We start from the raw sequence: 19,669 nt of genomic DNA on the forward strand, positions 1-19,669 counted from the left end.
ATAAAACAACCAAAACCCATTATCCTAATTGTCTTACCTAAGTTATAACCACTGAAAATTTACTGGGGAGCAGTGGAGAGGAAGGTATATATTCATGATACATCTGAGAACATGGAAAATTAATGTGTTTTTCCTGTTGCTATTTTTTAGGTAAGTAACCGAAGGGGACATGAAGAATTGACATTTAAATGGCCAGCATGTTGCAAAAGGTATTTCCATTTAGATTCAATAATAAATGTGCAGATAATTAATCTGAGTACATATTTTGAGTATTTTCCTCCTTTTCTTTTGCTCTATTGAGACTGTCTTGGCAGAGGAATTAATGAACCTGGGTCCAGCTAATTGACTGAAATTCTTTTACTTGCTATAAAAGTAGTAGTAATAATAATGGGATGATGAATGAAATACTTGTCATTCTTGAAATCTTTTTGCACTTGTGATCACTGGAAAGTCTGCTTTACATGCTGATTATAAAGTGATAGATGCATTGCATCTGATTTCTAAGACATGATAACACTAAGTAACTGTCAGGAAGCTAAACCTGGATTTGATCCCTAAACAGCTCCTTCCTTGGCAGCCAGATGGATATGGAGGTATGTCAAGCCTTATCTTGCATTGGGAAATAATCTACATCTGTAAATATGCTGTGAACAAAATGCTGGAGTTTCTGCTGGTGCCACCCCCACAGAAGCACCGAAGAAAACCCAGCTCTATTTCATTTGCAGTGACTGTCCTACTGATGATTTTTTCACATGGCTGATAATTGATTATAATTCTGTGGAATGCCTGTTGTCATGTTGCTGTCTGTGAAATCCCTCAGGAGGGTGGAGATTGATGGGAGAGCCATGGTTACAGAGAGCAATTCCTGTTAATTCCAATTACAGATGGTAACGCAAAGCTCTTTGGAAGAATACTCAGAGGTTAAAGGAAGAGGATTCTGGCTTACAAAAATGTCAGTGTTTCCTAATTATTTCCATTAGAGTGAAAGTTATACTTAATCTTTTTGACTAAAGGGTGCCAAGAGGAAGATAGACCTATTGATTAAAAAATGTCTGGGGACAGACACAAGTTCTGATTTCGGTGAGGCAGAACGGAGATTGATCCCTGAATTTCCTGCTTCTGAAAAGATTATGGAGTCTAATGGATTGTTATCTGTTCTCCTTCCATCAACTTTGAGTTAAAAACCCCAGACTATATTGGACACAAAAATTAAGTATTCTCTGACAAGATTTTTGGCTGAAAAATGCTGATTTTGCCTTTTATAGACTTTTCACTGTTGGGTGCATGGAACTACTTTATCTTTCTCTGCTGTTCTTCCTGATTTTCCTTTGTCTGTTCTGGGATTTAGTTGACAAAGAAATGTAATGGAGAAACAAAGGCTCACCTGAAGCTGAGTTAGTGACCTGAGTTTGGGAAAATTTTGGTTTAAGAGCAAATCTGTCCAACTCAAACTTTGGTTGCACTTAATTATTCTGATTTGCATTTTAAATAAGAAGTATTTTGAAAGATGGGGTACAAATGTGTTGCAGCTGAGCAAGAAAAGAAATCAATTTGTTTCTTTCCTGAAGCTTGCTGCAGTTTTACTGTCTCACAGGTTTTTGTGAACAGAAGCACAGACATATAAATGTGTACAAGTTCTGCTTTTCATCAGTGAATAAGTGCCTTTGTGGGAACTAAAAGGTCTTTTCTATTCCCCAGAGAGTTCCACAACATCATTTTAGCCTTTGAAAAGAGAAAGTTCTTGGCTAACATTAAAACAAAATGCTGCTGCTTGTGGCCACTCTAGATTTTTTTTTTTTTTTTTTTTTGAGGAGCCAGACATTTAAAAAACCCTTCAGTTATGAAGGGGAGGCAAACCTTGCAGAAATTTGGGAATGAAGGAGAAACCCACAGTGCAGTACAGTCATTGCTTTCTGCACATGGTGTTCTGAGCATCAAGAACCCCTGGTTACTTGGAACTGATAAAAATTCATATAAAATCAGCAGTAACTACTTGTGCACTAGTTTTATATAGCAAGCAACACTATTAGATCTGGTGCAAGGCTTACTAAGTGCCTCATGTATTTGCCAAGTGTAAAATGAATTCAAGTTGGTCCTGGTTACATTTATGTCCCATTGGCTACACTAGGATACAATGTGGGGAAACAGATATAATGGTATGAGAAGATGAAATTAGAGTGATTTGTTTCAGGCAATTTAGTTTATTACATTTGACATCTTATCAGGTCTCTGAAACATAACTAGAAGCTTTCTCTTGGAAACATGTCGTGTCCTGTCTGTCTTAATGACCATCAGTAGCTGCTGTAATTATCTACCTTCTATCAGAAGCCAGCAGCAACTCTCCTGCTGAGGAATACAAAATTCCTTTATTTTTTTCATGGGAATATGAATATTGTGCCTTGGTAAGTTTTTAGAGGTCATCTCAGTAAACCAGGCATTGCTCTGTGGGCTACCTCATCACTATCTTGAGCAATATTGATTCTTGAAGTAGATTCATTTTTGTTTCTCTGTTTTTAGTTGGTACATTACATTTTAGGCTGCGTGAGTGTGAACTGTCAATAAAGGACTTTACCATCTCGGTGTCATGTTGTCAGTTAATTCAGATAAAGGCCAAACAACATGCTAGGGTCAGGGACTCACAAAGGTAGGTCAGAATCCTCTTAGCTTCCAAGTTCTCTAGGAATTGTGCCTTGCCTTTAACATCACAGTTTCTAGCCTACATAATCATGGAGGTACCAGTGGAAACATGGACCATGTCCACATGGATTTCTCAAGAGGTAGGTGTTCTCTTTTTTTCCAATGTACTAAGGAGCTGTTAATCAAACTTCTCTGTGTGTATCTGTTTTTATATCCCAGATGAAAATGTGTTTATTTGCCTTTGGGTGGGTAACAAGTGCTGTGCTATGCAGCAGGGAAATGCTGCTTTGTCTTTTGTTCTGCGAACTTTTGATGAAAGGCACTTGTGCATTTTTGGCACCTGGTCTCCCCAGCTTTCCATGGAGCTGGGCAGCGGGACAGGCGTCATCCATCCTTTACTTTTTTGTCTCTGACTCCTCTGTAAATGGCCACATTTTTTTTAGTGGTGCTCCTGAACCAGGGAATTGTGCAGCCCCTGATAAAATGCTGAGAGAAGTAGTATTTTTTCCTGGGAAAACTGAGGTGACTGGGTTGGGGGGGGTTTCACATCCAGCTTCACCAGAGAACTTGCTAGGAGTCTCTTAATATCATTTTTAGTACTGGAGAACCAAAAATCTTTCTGAATAGTAACTGACTGGCAAGATCTGATAGATCTGCTGACTGGGAGATTTATTGTGTCTTATGATTTAGATTGTGCGTTTGCTGTGACTTTTTGGTTTTTGAAACATCTGACACTTTCTATAGCTTGCCAATATACCACTCGTATTGATGCCAGTAAGCATCTAAAAAGTGATTTTATTTTTGTAAGGACAGGTAGTGGTGACATGTAGGTAAAGGAGTTGTCCCAAGAAAGGAAACTTGTTTTTCCAGACATTAAAGAGTTGATCTGCTTACCAAATATTCTTGAGCCTGAGTTGTTGTTTAACCCAAGCTGATTCTGAGTCATTGGCTGTTTGTGTCCCACACTCTGGTAGTGGCATTTTCCTTTAGATAACTCTTTTGTCATAGTAATGAAAAAGGCTGTAAGTCGAGGATGTGTGTGTTTGTATTAAGATTTTTATTTTTCCGGTGAGCAATGGAAATTTAAGAACTGTTAGAAGGCTCTTAGGTTGCAGCTTTATAATATTTTTCTGCTTTAAAAAATAGATGCAGCACTAAAAGTTTTTTTCTTTGTGCACATTAAAAGTGAAGCTGCATCCTTATGTGAAATGTCAGAAATGCTTGGATGTGCAAACATATTTTTAGGTTCTCTCTAGATATATAATCATTTATAGTTGTGGCTCTTGTCTGCCTGTTTGGATTTTCTAAGGAACAGATATCTACATCTGGAAAAAAAAAGCAGGATTGCATTTCACATTAAGTGGTGTTTTTGTTGGCAGCCTAAGGGGACATGAAAATTTAAATGGGCATAATGAATAAATTACCCTTTGACTTTAGGCTGTTCCTTCAAAACAAGAGTGGAATGGTGTGTGGTACATTTGCACTGCTTTTTGCCTCTTTGTATTTCTTTGTAAGGGGCTCCATGATTTTCTCAGTGATGAATTTAATCCATCATTATCTCCCCTGTAGTACAAAAAATGAGGAAAAGCTTTATTTTTATGGCAACCAAAATGAGCAGAGAGAAATCAGGGTTTTCTTTTTGCCTTCTTGAGGTCTGTGAGTGCAAAATGGGAGAAATTCCAGAGTGTCTATGAAGACCTGAAACAATTTCAGGTTTGCTATTGATTTTCCCATGGAATGAGCTCAGATGCTGGGACAATTAGCAGCTGAACTGAGTCCAGCTGAGGACAGCCTCTGCTCCAGCAGCAGTTGAAGCTAATGGGCCGTGAAGGCAGGAGGATAATTCCAGTGTCCAGCACCAGTGTGCAGCTAGAGCGGCACCAGAAGGAGCCGAGGGCTGAACGCTACTTGCTCGGTGACTCAGAACTCGCTGCTCCATGGGGTTGTGTAGCCAGGCTTGAAAACCGCTTCCACTTTAGTGCCTGGGAAGGAAATGAGGGTGCAAAGCAGCTCTTGCTCAGAGCAGTCACGGTTTAAGAAGCAGATTGTATGTGACTCTTTGGTGGCTTGTTCTCTTCTGATTGGGATCTTTTCCTTTTCTTTTTCTCTGGGTGTGAAAATAGAAGGAAGAAGCCACTTAAAATTGGCTAAAATCTCCCAAGGTGACTTTGTTTAAAAAAGAGCCCAGAGTCTAAATCCTGAGGAAGTGTCTCACATGGTCCTGAGCTTTCCCACAGTCTATTTTCCAGACAAAAAGTAAAACCTGACGTGTGAAGCATTGATGGCAAAGAGCAACAGGTTGGCTGCCAAACTTTTTGGTCTATATTAGCCTTTCTGCCAAAATCTTATTTGTTTTCTTTTACCACAAGCATGGCAGACAAAAGGACTTTGTTTTTTCCACTGAGAGAATGGGTAGTTTTTTATCAGCCAGACAAATTTCTTACATTCTGTTTATAAACATTTGTTGAGAAAACATTTTATTTTGATGCAGCATTTGCAGTTTCTTTATTGTGCCAGAAGAGATGAAAATGTAGGCCTGGCCACTTTGCAGAGCTGCTTTTAAAGATATTCTCCTGATTTTAATGTTTCAGACAATCTCAGATAAGACACAATGCAGAATAGTATTGCTTTTGTTTTTCTCCGTCCGTGTTCCAGTGCTATTTCTGGCACAGGTAGAGATTGAAGATGGGCCAAGGTACGCATTCTTGCCAGGGTTTCAAACAGCACCAAAGATTTGGGAGTGTCAAATGTCATCCTTTTGAGCTTGTGCCTGCTTCTAAGTGTGTTTGTGCAAGGCAGAATTTTCACTCTTAAGTTTTTAAGTGCCTCTTAAAAATGTACATCTAATCTTGTGGCAGTCTGAGTGTTTCATGCGTGCTCTGCTCTCTCCAAAGATTAGTTTCATTGGCTCTATTTCAGGAGTCAATGGGAAATCCATTGGAAGTGAGATTTGTGTTGAATACAAGTGTTAATGGTAGAAAGTTTTCCACAGACACCATTGAGGACAAACGAGGTCAGTTTCATCACTCTTTTTGCTGTAATGGATAGGCCTGGGTTTTTTTCCTTCCTGAAGTATCAGTGGCATGTAGTTAATACATCTGTTCTCATAAATCATTTGCTTCTTGAAGCTATTATACAATGGCATGAAATAATAATTAAAAAATGATAACACCCTAATTTTTTCTATTAAAAGCGAACCAAAATCTTCCCTCCACTTTGCGTTAGGAATGCAAAGCTTTTAATGAACTGTCCAGGTAAGCCTTCTGTGTACTCCCCCACCAAATCCATTGTCCCAATTTCTCTGGGAAGGAGAAGGGCTGGTGTGTATTGTATATATATTTAAAAAACACTGTAAACCTGCTCTGTAGTTTTCACAGCCACCAATGTCTGTAACATCTCTAGTAAGAAGCCTGCATGGCTGCAGAGGAGGGAACCCAAAGGTAGAGGGAGGGAATTTGATTTCCTTTCTGTGCTTGAGCCTTTCAGCTGAAGAAGCTGGTGGAAGCTTGGCTGCTTTACTGCCTGCTCTTGTTTTGATCAGGCTGTAGCATCACAGCAGTTTGTCTCATGAATTTGTAGCCATGAGAACAAATTAGGATCTGCTGTAATGGTAATTATGTTAACTAAAATGGTCATAAAATGATAGGGAGGAAGATGCATGTATCAAAGCTGTGCAATCAGTATTCTCCCCAAACATTTCTAATGAAAAGAAAATATCAGAGTGTGTGTGTATATCTGTATGTGAGTGGGTGTAGAGTGTGTAAGTGTATGTTAAATAAAACAAAGTCCATATTCATGATTTGAGATTAGCAAATGTTAATGAACTAAGAAATTCTTTGAGGGGAGTCAGCTGATGTAGCTGAGTTAAAAACTCAAGGCCCTTGGATAAAACCCTGCCTGGGTAGATAATAGACACTTTCTGCTACATTTAGCTTTTTCTCCTTAGACGTAAACAGCCATTTTTTAGATGGGCATTTGGTACAGACTCTAAAGAGTCTGTTTGCAGTTTGGTGTAGAAGAGATTGTTAATCAAATGCAAATTGTGGACTGAAATCAGAACTGCTCAGCAGGGCCTTTGGAATGCTGTAAAGCTGAGGTTGGTGGCTATGGAATTTCAGAGAGCCTTCATCTGCCCCTCTGACTGGAGGAATTGCTTGGGGGTAAACGTGAAACAAAGTGCAGTGGAAGGGGCTGCTGGGATCCACATTTAATAACTGTTCAAGAACAGCAGTTCATGGTTTCTGGACTGATCCACTAGTCTTCCAAAAGTTGAAATGTATTAGTAGCTGGAAAACCTGAATTTTGCTTAAGAATTTGAAAAATGTTGAAGCAAGAGAGTGTTGTGGGCTCCTCTATAAATAATAGTCAAGGTTGGATACATATTCTAAAATGTATCAGAAACAGAACAGAGGCTTCCTGAGGAAGGCCTGCACTGTCCAGCAGAACACTGGGGGGGTGTTTGTGGGGGAGGGGAAGAAGAGAGGATCCTCCTGTTAAGAAAAAGGTTAATAGTGTTTGTTTATATCCCCCTGTTAGGAAAGTTTGCTGGGAGCTGTCACCTGCTCCATATCTTCTCATAACTCTACACCAGTTTTTCTGGCTGAAGCTCTATGGTGTCCAAAATATTATGTAACACTTCATTCTCAATCCTCTTTCAATGTTGTTGAATGCTGTTTTAAAGATGACTTTGGTGATAGTATTGAAACCATAAATATGCCATTAATTATTGACTCATTGCCTGCTTTGTTCTTCAGACAGGCTGAAAACCTGCAATGAAATAAATTTTGTCTGGACATTCAGATCCAAACCACATTTGTCATCCATAAAAGCTGCATTTCAAGATCAGATCTGAGGGTCTGTTTCTCAGTGTTTTCTCCTCAACAATATCCACAGCCTGGTTCTTGGGGAAGGACAGCAACAGGGCAAGCATATCTGATACTTCCCCTAAATAATCTCCTGGCCTCTAGCTGGTTTTGTCTTGTGATTTCCTGAGCTGGATATTGTCTCTGATTTAATAACCCTCACTGGTTTTCTCTTTCACTAACTTGTCCCTCCTTGAGCTGAGATAACCCCTTACCCTGGGAAAACTCCTGCCACCACCTCTGTTCTGGCCACTGGGCTGGGACATGCGAAGTCTGCCCTTCTAAAATATAGGATGTATTCTTAGGTTCGGGGAGAAGAAATACAAAGCTTAAAGAGGAGAGTAATCATATTACAGAATGTGAAGTAATAGTTATTGCTGCAGCTGAAATATTATATTGACTACAGGCATATGGTCAAGAACAAACCCAAAACATTTTAAAAAGAGAGTACAATGTACCAAAGACAGGAATCCTTATCCAAATGACGAGGCATTTGTGTCTTGGCAGTGCTTGACTGTTTGTCTTGTCAGTTCTCTTGCTCTCCTAAGTATGGCTTTATTTATAAAATATTAGATTTCCAAAGGAAGCCATCAGGAAATGAATAACTGTAGTCACAGCTGGGTTTAAAAAGGGAGGATAAAATAGGAAGCTCCATCCATTTTGTGTGCTGAGTGATGCAGGACTTTTGTGGAAAAGCTGCTATTGATTTCATAACACAAGACATTAGTGTACTTGATTTTTTTTTTTTGGCATGACGTGTTGTTTCTGTCTTTCATTTCAAATGTTGCTGATGATTTTTTTCCCTCTATTTTTTGGACACCTTCCTGATTTTAAAGTAACTTTGTTAAAGTACAGAAACTTAGAAAATTAACAAAAAATGGGGGATTTGGCCTTATTCCGTGGAGTCAATTCCCTTTGGGTAGGTCCCTGGTGAGGCAGGGCTGCTTAGCAGAATATTCCATCTTATTTCCCTCCTCACAGTACACCCAGGAGCACCAGCACACATCTGGGCTTTAGGATACTGTAGCATTTAATGTAAGCTGGGGTTATAGAGGCCTGTGACTTGTTCAGTTTTGGATGAATTCTCTTGGGCATAGCACAAAACCTATTTATCCCTGATGTGGCAGTCAGATTTTTAAGGCTGTGGTCCAAAGCATGAATTCTCTACAAGTTTTCAGTGAAAGGATGATGAGAATTTGCTTAAAATAAGCTGTTCTGCACATGCAGTTTTTTTATAGGCCTAGACTGTCAGCCTGAGATAGATGCCAAGCACTGGGAGGGTTTTAAATTTGGTATGAGAAGCACCATGCCTGATACTGTAAATCACTGGACAGTCTGCAAGTGTTGCTCTCTGCACAACAGCAGTACCAGTTGCTAGTCTAAGAATTTATTCTGGTTTGTCCAGTCCCTAGTCAGGGACTTGTAAGAAAATGTTTTTCTGTTCTTTAAACAATTTCTACTTTAATTGCTAGTGGGTGGAATTATGAAAATGCAGAGAGCTGAATTGATGTTGGAATAGTTCAGCACATTATAGTATTAAATTGCTGTTAAAATAAGTATTGCCAAAAGCATCTGTATATTAACAGGAATTGAATTTGAGTCATAAGTGATGGTACCTTCGCTTAAAATACAAGTCCAGATATTTAAGTACCACAGTGATTCTTCCAGCACTTCCATCACTTACTATTCCTTTAAAACTCATGCTATCTGTCTTTGGGATATTCTCTCAAAGCTGAGCTGCTCTCTCCAAACATTATATGTATCAGTTATGGGGTTTTTTTGGTTACATCATTGGGATAGATCAGCTTGAAAATTAGGTTTTTCAAGGTTTGGGGGGTGTGTGGTTGATGATTGTTAAACTTATTTTTGGCTCTGTGACGTTTTCATGACCTGTCAGTCACTTATAACATATTAAGAGGTGTGGACACAAAGAATTAAGAAAAACAGTACTTAGGAGTTATTAATATTTATATTTTCTTAAATCAAGTATCCTTTGTACCTTTCTTTAAACAAAATGAAAAAGTTCAATTAGTTTGTGATGTTTAATGTACTTTATACTTGCCAACCACCAAAGAACAAACTCTATCTTATTCCTTATTTCCCTCACCTAAAGTCCCATATTAATGTAGTTATAGTGTGTAAGAAGTAGCTAAGGCCTAAAGCATGCCCAAATTGCAGTTTCCAGGGGAAGCAGGGTTATTTCTATGGGACTGAAGGGCAGCATTTCTCTGACAAAGGCCAGATGTTCTGGAATGAAGGTTAAATGGGAATGATGGTCCCCTGCCAGCCTGCTGAAGAGTGGGGACCATGTACTCTTGTCACTAAGCCAGGCAACAAGCCAGGGCAAGAAATAGCATTGAAATAATTTTCTTTTTCTGTGAACCAGTTAGGAAGCTGTAGCTGGAACAGCAGTGAAGCAAAGTTATTTAAAACCACTGATAATGAAGACATTTTAAGTGTTGATTGCTCTGTTATGTAGCTTACCCTGTAACATTGTTTTAAAAGAATATCCAATACGTAGTTAACAGCTTATTTCCTGTTACACTTGAGTTGCTTCTTTTTGCTCAGTAATAAAAAGTGATTAGTATTTAAGCAAAGTAGATGCTTACATTCAGAAAGTGTCTGCAAATAATTTTATTAATTGCTGCTGAGGGGATCATTGTGCCATGATTTATTTTTTTTTTAATTCCTTAATCTCAGTGGAAGAAGAGTGTTTATCAGGCAATTTCTATACTAAAACCCCTGAAATTATAGCTTCTGAGAGAGATTTCTTTACTATTTTGGCAGAATATGTGAGTACCTTACTGTGGCATTTCTGTATGTTCATTTTCCCACTGCTGCTTTTTCTGTGTGTCTTTTCATGGCATTTAAATGGTCAGTTGATAAAATCTTTGTTTAATGACTGCTCTCAGGTACATGAGGCAGCTTCACATGATGCACTGGAATGTTAAATAATTTGAAATCCCAATTTGGTTCTCTTTGCTGCTTGGGTAACTTTGGATGATCTATATAAGTCTGGAAAGCTTTTTAGGATGTCAGATAGCTTGACTATTTCAATTTGCTTCATTCTGTTAGTTTTTTAAAGCCTGATCTTTTGCAGTGCTGGAGAAAATGATGAGTCTAGCAAGAAGTTTGCTCCTAGGATCCATTTAGTGGTGGGTGAGCAGTGACCAAATCCGTGGCTGTATTTATAGCTTGATATTTGCTCTGCTCCCCAGCCAGCAGTACATGCCAGGAATAACAAAATTATTATAAATATAATTATTATAAATATAACCAAATAATTTCTAGTCAGCATGGTTCTGTGGGCTTTTATTTTGTGTGGCTTATTAGGGCAGACTGGGGTCGTTTCAAACCCTGAAGGGCTGGCACTGGTGTCCAGCTGTGGGCAGTGTCTTGGTGCAGGTACTGTTGCCTGCTGGGGAAGGCAGGGCAGGAGAAAATCTGTTGTACTGCAATGGTCATGCTAAGAAATGTGTTTATTTCAAGATATTTGAAGGCAGGAAAATCTATGCAGAGCTTGAAAATAATAATAATGCCAAGTCAAATTTGAGAGAAATTGCTTTCTGTGGTGCAGGAAGATCAGCCTTTGCTTGTCATGTTCAATGTGGCAACTTGGGAATATTGCACATGTGACACAGTGAGATTTTTTCCTTCTCGTTGTTTCATCCTATTTTATTTGTCTCCATCAGAAATGTGGGGGAATAAGTCCAATCCTATTTGCCTTAAAATATCTTGTCAAGGCAGTGTGTGCCTGCTTCACCTCCCTTTGGCCGAAAGAGGGAGGTCTCTGCCTTCCTCAGTGCCTCCTACATTCTTATAATGGAAAAGAGCATTTCAGAGAATCCCCATGCATTTGGGAAGTCTCTACAAACCTGTATGGAATGGCTCTTTCTGACTGAAACTTAAAGACTTGACTACAAACTTGACATGAGCCAGATTTCTCTGTGGTTACCTGGTTAACAGTCAAGTGCTACACCCAAGTATTCTTAATCTTGGAAAGAGTAGGAGGAAGTTTTCCATACACTTATTCCACCAGTGCTCAGGAGAGGATTTTTTTTTTTTTTTAGAAAAGGAGGGGAATATTATTGTATAAAATGTAATGACACTTTTTCACTCTAGCTTTAAGATAAGTGCTTATAATTTAGCTTTTCAGCTGGAGGAGGAACATAGGTTTATAATAACTTTTTTATGGACAAGCTACACAACCCCCCTGTTCCCTGTAATTTTCTGATAGATGCAAGGAGCCACGTAGGCAGCGCACTGAAGTGCTTATGGAAGTCTTGTAATTGTCACCTACCTGAAGAGAAATGGAGACTTTTTACATCTGCTTTTACCCAGGAGTGATGCAGCTGAAGAAATGACACCTATATTATGTTGGGTTTTCAGTGGAGGTACACAGCTCCCACACAGGGTGTGTGCTGTGGTGAGAGCGAGCATTAATTGGGAGTAAAGTATCTATGGATTTAGAGGAATAAAAATAATAAAGGGAATTAAGTGTATAGGAGTTTGAGTCTGGTGCTCTATTGCCACCTTCTGCTCATCCATCTTCCCACTGTGCTCGTGATGCAGTTACGTGTTGCACCTGGGAACTTGCATTAGGGATGACATTTGATTTTTGTGTTTGAGGGAAGCTGTGCCCAAAGGAAATGTCAGTTCCTCCTCTGGATTCCTGAATGCAAAGCCCTGTTTAGATATGGCAAGGAAAATATCTTCCATAGCAAAATGAATGATAGTTTTCATCAATTTGAAAACTAACACGTAAGCCTTTTCTCTGGCACAGGGCAGCTCAGTCTGATTTCCATTACCTTAAAAGCTCACAAATCACAAACTGAAGCATCAATATTTGCTTATTACATTGTGAATTGCAGAATCTGGGAGTAATTTTAGCCTTTGGATGCTTTAATAGGGAATAGAAGCAATTGTAGAAGCAGAATTGATTACTTAAAGTGCATTGATTTGTTCTGAAGATTTCTACTTGGTGGTCTCTGGGAAGTGTTCCCCTGAATGTTTACCCTTTTGGCATATATGATTTATTCTATGGCCTAAACACTGACTTTACCGCCTGCTGTTCCATTAGAAACTCAGGAAGAGAGGAAGAGAGAAATAGAAAATATCAGCTCCCTTGCGATGCTGCTGGTAAAACTCTGTCCTTTTTAAACTGCTGGAAATAATGTGCTGTTTAAATGATAGCTGAATGGCATATTCATTCTCTAGTAAAATTCAGGGTACAGAGGGAGCAGAGGAAACTTGATGATGTTCCTAACAGGTAATTTTAGTCAGGAGAATTGGATAGGAAGGGGAATCAGCCTTGAAACTTGCCAGACTGAGATCCACAGGAGGAAGAAAGTGTATCATCATATACTCGTTTCTTCTTCCTCTTCCCCTCTTTCTTAGAAGCTACAAAGGCAGGTTCCTTTTGTCTGCTCAGCACCTGTCTGCAGTTCATGAGGATAAAGAATTTGAAGTCAGAGTTGTGGGAGAAATAAGTCCAACCAGCTATCAGGGAGTATGTGATATAGGGCAGAATGGCAGATCCCCAAATGCTTTGTGTTTTACCTTTGTTTATAAATAGTGCAAAATAACACAATCAGAAATTGTGATTTCACATCCACTTGTTTGGGTTATTGTATTAGCTTTCATACCATGAGAGTAGCATTTTTTTCAGGAGTTCCTACTTTAGTTTTTATTGCTTTCCTTCTTGGGAAATTTAAGTTTGGCATTTCTTGGATGTCAACTTCTATTGTTTTATTTTGATTTATAGTTCACTAGATAACAGCCTCATCAGCATCTAGTTGGTAATTTGAAAGGATCTTCTTAAGGTGTAAGAATTGCAAATTGGATTGAGGCTAGTGTAAAATAACTGGGGGATCATAAAGTGTCATTTCAAAATTTGTCAAAATCTATCTATATTTTAGTACCATTTAAAAATTCTGTTGTTTTCCAGCTTAGTATCAATAAATGTATTTAAAAATTTGATCTGACTTGCAACTATTCTTCAAAGAATGAAGAAGAATAAGTGTAAGTGGTTGTTTCAGAGTGTAATGATATCTTGACATTTAGTCAAGATTTGACATTTTCTGTTAGAGCATATTAAACCTTCCTTCGTGCAGGTGCATTTCAATAGACCAGAGCATGACAGTCAGAGGGTCACCTTTGCTTCTGATGTAATGTCTGCCTTTTAGGCAGGAAAATAGCAGGATGGAACTTGGGCTCTGTCTGGAGCTACAGGACCTGTCAGATGCTTCCATGGACTGGAACTCCCAAATGCTATGTTACTTTTTGGGTTTTGTGTAACACTAGTTTTGTGCACTCCAATGGAGCCAGTGCAATTCAGCAGAAACAGGAGAGTTTGTTAGTCATTGTCTGCTTGATGTGTTGTGCTGATTTCTGTGGGCACATTGATGTCAAGTTGTTTCATCCAAGTTGTCAAAAAACTGGATTGAGGCCTCCTGTCTTTGATTGTCTGCTTGGGCACTTCCACAGGGCATTTCTGAGCAATTCTGGAAAACTTCCTTGTGATTATCTAGGCAGAAGAAATGAGGATTTCAAGTTGCAGAATCTTTTTGCATCATATGAAAAAACCAAACCTGTATATAATGAAATTCTGCTTACTACTTTGGGAAAAAGTTTTTGTCTAGGAAGTAGAGGAGATAGAGCATCAAAAGCTCATCAGTACTTTACCTGTTTCTGGGAACTTGAGTGCCAGCTGATGTAAAGAAAATTTGCATATAACTTGTTTGTCTCAATGTGTGGGGCATTCTTTTGTGTTGAATTTGCTGTACAGATGCACAGAACTGGATTCTGCTGTTTTGTTTCCATAAGGAGCTGGTGGGGATGGGTTTTTCCCCTCTTTATCTCATAGAGGCTGATCCCAGCTGCAATTTTGTGCATGGAAAAATCAAAGGTCAGATGAGGGCATGGTCTGTTTTTGCCAAAGAAGCGTCTGTGATCTGCAGAACAAGATGGTTACTTATAGTGGGAACTGGAGTGAGGAGCTGGCTGCTTAGTGTCCTGGTGTTTAACCCTGCAGGGTCAGGACCTAAAAGAAACAGGCATGTGGTTGGCTGACAGCTCCTGAGCTCTTTGGGAAGGCAATGAAGGAAAAAGCAGACAAGTAGAGGATTTAGCAAGTTCAGCGGCTGAACTTCCCTGGAACTTTAGACTGGGTGTCTTAATCCAGTTGCTGGGCAGATTCTCAGGGTTAAAATTTAAGAAGGATGTTCAAATGGCCTGCTGAGATTAATTTAATCACTGTTGATGTTCAGATGGATTTAAACTGCATCGATTTAAGCCTGCCTGGAGCTCTGTGTGTAGCTCTGCCTTCCCTCTGGTTTCCTTCAAGGCACACTCTACCCCGAGCACTGTGGCAGCAGCAGTCACATGTGTTGTTCCTGTGCTGGTTTACACTGGATGATGCTCTTGCACTGTGACTTGGAAAAGATGGGTTTTGTCTTGGTTTGGCTAATAATGTTAACTTCTAGTCTGTCCAACAGAATAGAAATGTCCTCAGGATACTGGTCAGGGATAGCAGCCTGTTAGGTGGAATAGAGGTCCTTGTGGAGTGAGGGACAGAGCTGTTGCGTATCAGCTGCAGAAAGGAACATTGGCTTGGAGGTTTTGGATCAGCCAGTGCTAAAATGTGGCAAGTTTTCACCATTTGTCCAGGTTTTATTTCAGTGAGCACTGAGGTAACGTTTCTCTTCAGTGGAAATGGTGGAATGTCTTTTGCTGCTGATAAGAAACACTGCTAGAAAGCTTTAGAGGACTGTGTGTGTCTGATGGGGGAAGCTCTGGCAGTGGAGGAGTTTGAACTGCACATTGTCTTGTCACATATGCACCAGGTTCCTCAACAAGTCATGGTTGTGTTGGGAGTTAAATGGCCATTCCTGCCCAGGCTGTGTCCTTCAATCTCCTCCTGTGCTTGACTCTTCTGGAGCTATTTGCAAGTGCAGGGAAGAACAGGCTCCCTTCAGTCATCTTTGGACAAAACAAACTGTGACAAGTGGGTAGATGCATTAGAGCTGTGTTTGACTCAGGAGCATGGAGCTGGTAATTGAATTAATCAAGGAAAAGGGAGAAACACCAGAAATAGAGGAGGGGGAAAAAGGTAGGAATGGGGTGAGGAGAGTGAGGCAAGATAGGAGAAAACAAAGGAATAAAGGCATAGAGAAAGGTTGACCAGAGTTTGTCCTGCTTGCCAGTGCATTGTGGCAGGAGTTGAAGGCGCCTGGGATAACTGTGTACCATATCCTTACATAAAAGGCAAAGGCAAATTTACGCTTTGGAATCATTTAAGATTTGTTGTGGCATTGGAATCTTTTCCCAAGCTTTAGAATGTTCTCTCAGGTGAAGGTCGGTGCATCCTGGTTAAGTGATAAACAGTAAACTTCCAACTTAATCTGTATCTTTGGGAAATGTGCTTTATGGATAATGAATGAAAGAAGGTCAGCAGGAAAGTGACCATGGCAACTCAGCTGCCATCAGCTGTTAGAGCACAAACCTATTCCCTGGTGTTTTAGCACAAGCTCTCTTCATTCTGTGTGAGGGAAGGTCAAGGAAATGGCTCCCTAGTTTCACAGATGTGACTCCTGACTTGATTGGCAGGGTGGAAAATCATGTTGCATGCTCTTCTGGGCAGGTAGAGAAATACATTAGGAGACCCTGGGTGTAATGGGGCTGTGTACAAGTGCTCATCTTTTTATTCTGTCTCAGTGGCCATTCCATGTCTATAGCTGTGAGTCTGGCGTTCTTTCCAGAGGTTCAGGTACTGCAGCTAATGGCCAGTATTAGCCTCTGTTAGAAATAAGTCAGTGTTTGCTCTTGTATAGATCCAGTGTCTCTTCAGCCACAGGGCTGGCATGTTCTAGCACAACATTCCAGGCCCTAGGTGGATTCCCAGCTGTCAAAAGCATTGGTAATGAGTCTGCAGGATCTGCTGAGGGCAGGGGAAGAATGGAGCTCCATGATTTCATTACCCTTTTTACTCACAGAAAGCACATGCTTTATAACCTCCTCTCATCGATACTAATGCCTGTGGAATCCCTTTGCTGCATTAAACCCCAGCCAGCTGAGGAATGTCCCTTTGAGGCTGCAGTAGCTCAACTTGCAGCCTGGCATTAAGCTGTACATAGTTTCAGGGATCATAATCCCAACATATCTCTGCTTTTCAATTTCTGTTCAGTTCTACTCTTTAATTGAAAAGGAAATGTTTTATCCTTAATTGCATTGTTGCTCCTTCTTTCCTGTCCAAATATCCTGCTGTTCTTTCTTAAGTGTCAGCTTTTAGAATTGAAAAATGCTGGACTTTTCATTCCAGTAAAGTGAATTTTTAATGATCTTGTAATTGTTCCTTACATGATAACTTCAGTTGTGTAAGCCAGGAACATTGTTTTCTGGGAAGTTGTTGGCTTCCCATTCCTTTCTCTCTGCACTATCACTCAAATAGCTGTAAGGAATCTGGTGAGATGATGTCCTACCTTGTTCTGTGGTGCCTTTTCCACAAAAAATATGGGGTCCCACTATGTTCAAGTTGATAGCAAATCTGTGACAACCCAAGAGCCAGTGAAGTTCCCTGCATGTATATGACCAGTGACACTGTGTTAAACAACTTTGTGGTATGAAGTGATGCCATCCAAGAAACGGCATCTTTTCCCTTGCTTTTTAAATTATGAATAGGCAGTACTGTTGGATTTGAAAGGAATATCTGTGAATTTATTTAATTATAGATACTGGAGGCTTACAGAAATGCAGAACATTTTATATATGTTAATTTGTAATTAATTCATTATTAATGAAGTACTTATATTAACAAACCACAACTTTATATTTTTTTAATAGGATTTATGTTATGGAAGGCTTATGAATTTCTGGGTAAACCTTACAGTCAGGAGCTTGCTTGCTTGCTTTCATATCTTTATTACATTAATTTTCCTCTAATAAGGATTTTTCTTCCCCTTTCCTTTCGTAGCATCTCAAGTCCTTCTGGGTAGGCAAAGATCTGCTTATTTGGGTTATTTGAGAGCAATGTAGACCTCATTTTTCTTGGTTGCTGCTTGGGAGGGAGCAGGAGATGGCTGAGTCATTTTTCAAGAGGAGTCCCTTTGTGTGTATAAACCCTGACCCTTTATGCTGCTGTCAGCCATTTGATAGAAGGATTGACTAATAATTTTTGCACTATTAAGGCTCCTGACACGTTTTAGAAACATTATCTTGGTGTTGTTGAAAGCTGCCTGCCAGCCAGTCCAGTTAGCAGGTCTGTATAGAATTAGCATATTGGGTGAAAATACAAGAACTTTAATGTGTTAGAATTGGTTTCACCACAGCAGTGGTGCCAGTCTTTTTCTCTCTATACTCACACAAATCTAAAATTTGAGCATGTATGTTTTTTCCCATTTTCTGAATAACATATGGCCTGACATGACTGCCAATTATGGATCAGTGCATTGTTTGGTTTGCATTCAGAAGTGTTTCATTAGTCATGTTTTACATGGGTAAGATTTGCACACAGCCAAGAGCGATGTCCTAAACCCAGATATTATTTGCTTTCTGGATGCACAGAGGGGACCCTCTGAGGAGAAATATTTTTAAGGTGCTGGAATTCATTGGTCTTATTCACTGTTTTGTCAGGCTAGACATAGATCTCTGAAAATTGTGAACATGTGGCCATAGGAATGTTTTTTTTTGCCTTAATTATATTTTTGAAAGGTGTAAGCACATGTCAAATTTATGAGAAGGTTTCAGTGGTGATCAATATTTGCCAAGAAGAAAAACACATGCTTTTTTTCCTGCGGCAGCTGAGCTGAAGTCAGTGCTGACGTTCTTGTTTACAGCATGTCGTCCTAGAAACAGACTATTCAGAAGATTCCTTGTTTTCTTTCAAGTGATTTGAAGTGTTAATTGTTGTGTACTCCGGATTTTCTTGTTTTGAGATGATGGAATCTAATCCTGACATGAGGCTATGGCAAGTACAACCGTAAGATGCTAATGAAGCCACATTCTGTCATTACTGCTTGGAAAATTATCTGCGGAGTTGTTGCTGACCAGAGAAGTCTGATGTATCTGTTGTTTTGAAGAGCTACTATTTTTCTTACCACCTTCTATTTTTCTTGTTGCTTAAGATTTGTGTTTTCCGGCCCCTCTCGGTTTGGATGCGAGACGTGCTTTGTGGGAGGAGGCAATGAGAGGAGACAATGGCATCTGCGTTCCTTGCTAATTTTAACCTCCAGCTATCTTCCCTCTCAGGATGCTCAGTGCACACAGCAGAGCTCGTGGGCGAATAGGGAGCAAATGATTTTCCCCAAGCAAACTAATTATATGCCAGACAGAAGCGATTGTGCCAAAATGACTGATCTCCCTCCAAAATAATTCCAGAAGCTTTTTTCCAGCTTCCAAGGCAGAGTAGAAGTCTCATAGGTAGTAGCTGTGTTAGTGGAAGCTCTGGCAGAATCCAAATAAGTATGACAGGCCTGAGCCTTTAGTGGGTGTGTGCTGTGTTAGCGCTGCAGTTCATTACTTGAGATTGCATGTTCTGTGGTACTCATTCCACACACCAAGTTCCTAAATTAAATGTGCATTTTGAAACAAGCAGATAAAATCAGGAATTGGTGCTAGGACTCTCATACCTCTGTTTGCAAGTGCTCTGGGTATGTAAGTGATTATAGCTGAGGAGGACAATTTTCGGTAACAATTTGCTTGATGAATGAGCCTCCTTTCTTGATTGCAGATTGTCTGCAAACAGATTGCAATTTTAAGAAACTTGTTTGTTATTTATCATAATTTTGTATGTAATAATCCCCCCTCCTCCCATGAAAATTGCTGTTGGTAGTGAGATTTACTTTGTGGTCCTGAGAGGATGCTGAGAGCAAACTCCTCAAAATATTGAGTCCATAATAATCCAACAGCAAATGTGGGGAACACAGTTGGAGCAGAATCATACAGAAGTCATGGTGGGGATGTTTGCATGTAATTTTTCTCATTATTTGTTCTGCTATAACAGTGAGGGAAAACTGACTCCATCTAATAGCTGTCCTAATAGGCAGTGTAAAATGAGCCTGAGGGGCTCTGGGGAGCCACAGCAGCCAGATCCCCTGTCTGGGATCACCTCCACAGCTCACGGTAATTGACAAGCCCTGCTCCCTGTGCAGACCCAGCAGAGCAAGGCTCTGGGC

At 39.8% G+C, this 19,669-nt stretch overlaps 1 protein-coding gene across 2 annotated transcripts in view; it reads left to right on the top strand.

Moving 5' to 3' along the window:
* Positions 1-19,669, top strand: part of ANK2 (ankyrin 2) — a 277,436-nt gene that overhangs the window by 41,208 nt on the left and 216,559 nt on the right. Inside the window, exon 2 of one of the 2 annotated variants that reach the window (XM_077176876.1) lies at positions 151-209. The exons of the other annotated variant lie outside the window; for it this stretch is intronic. Within the exon in view, the coding sequence (XP_077032991.1) occupies positions 189-209 (21 nt within the window). The 5' untranslated portion in view covers positions 151-188. The remainder of the gene's footprint in view (positions 1-150; positions 210-19,669) is intronic. 2 annotated transcript variants of the gene reach the window in all.

The sequence above is a fragment of the Agelaius phoeniceus genome, chromosome 4 (genome assembly GCF_051311805.1).
Source record: "Agelaius phoeniceus isolate bAgePho1 chromosome 4, bAgePho1.hap1, whole genome shotgun sequence".
NCBI classification, from domain to species: Eukaryota; Metazoa; Chordata; class Aves; order Passeriformes; family Icteridae; genus Agelaius; species Agelaius phoeniceus.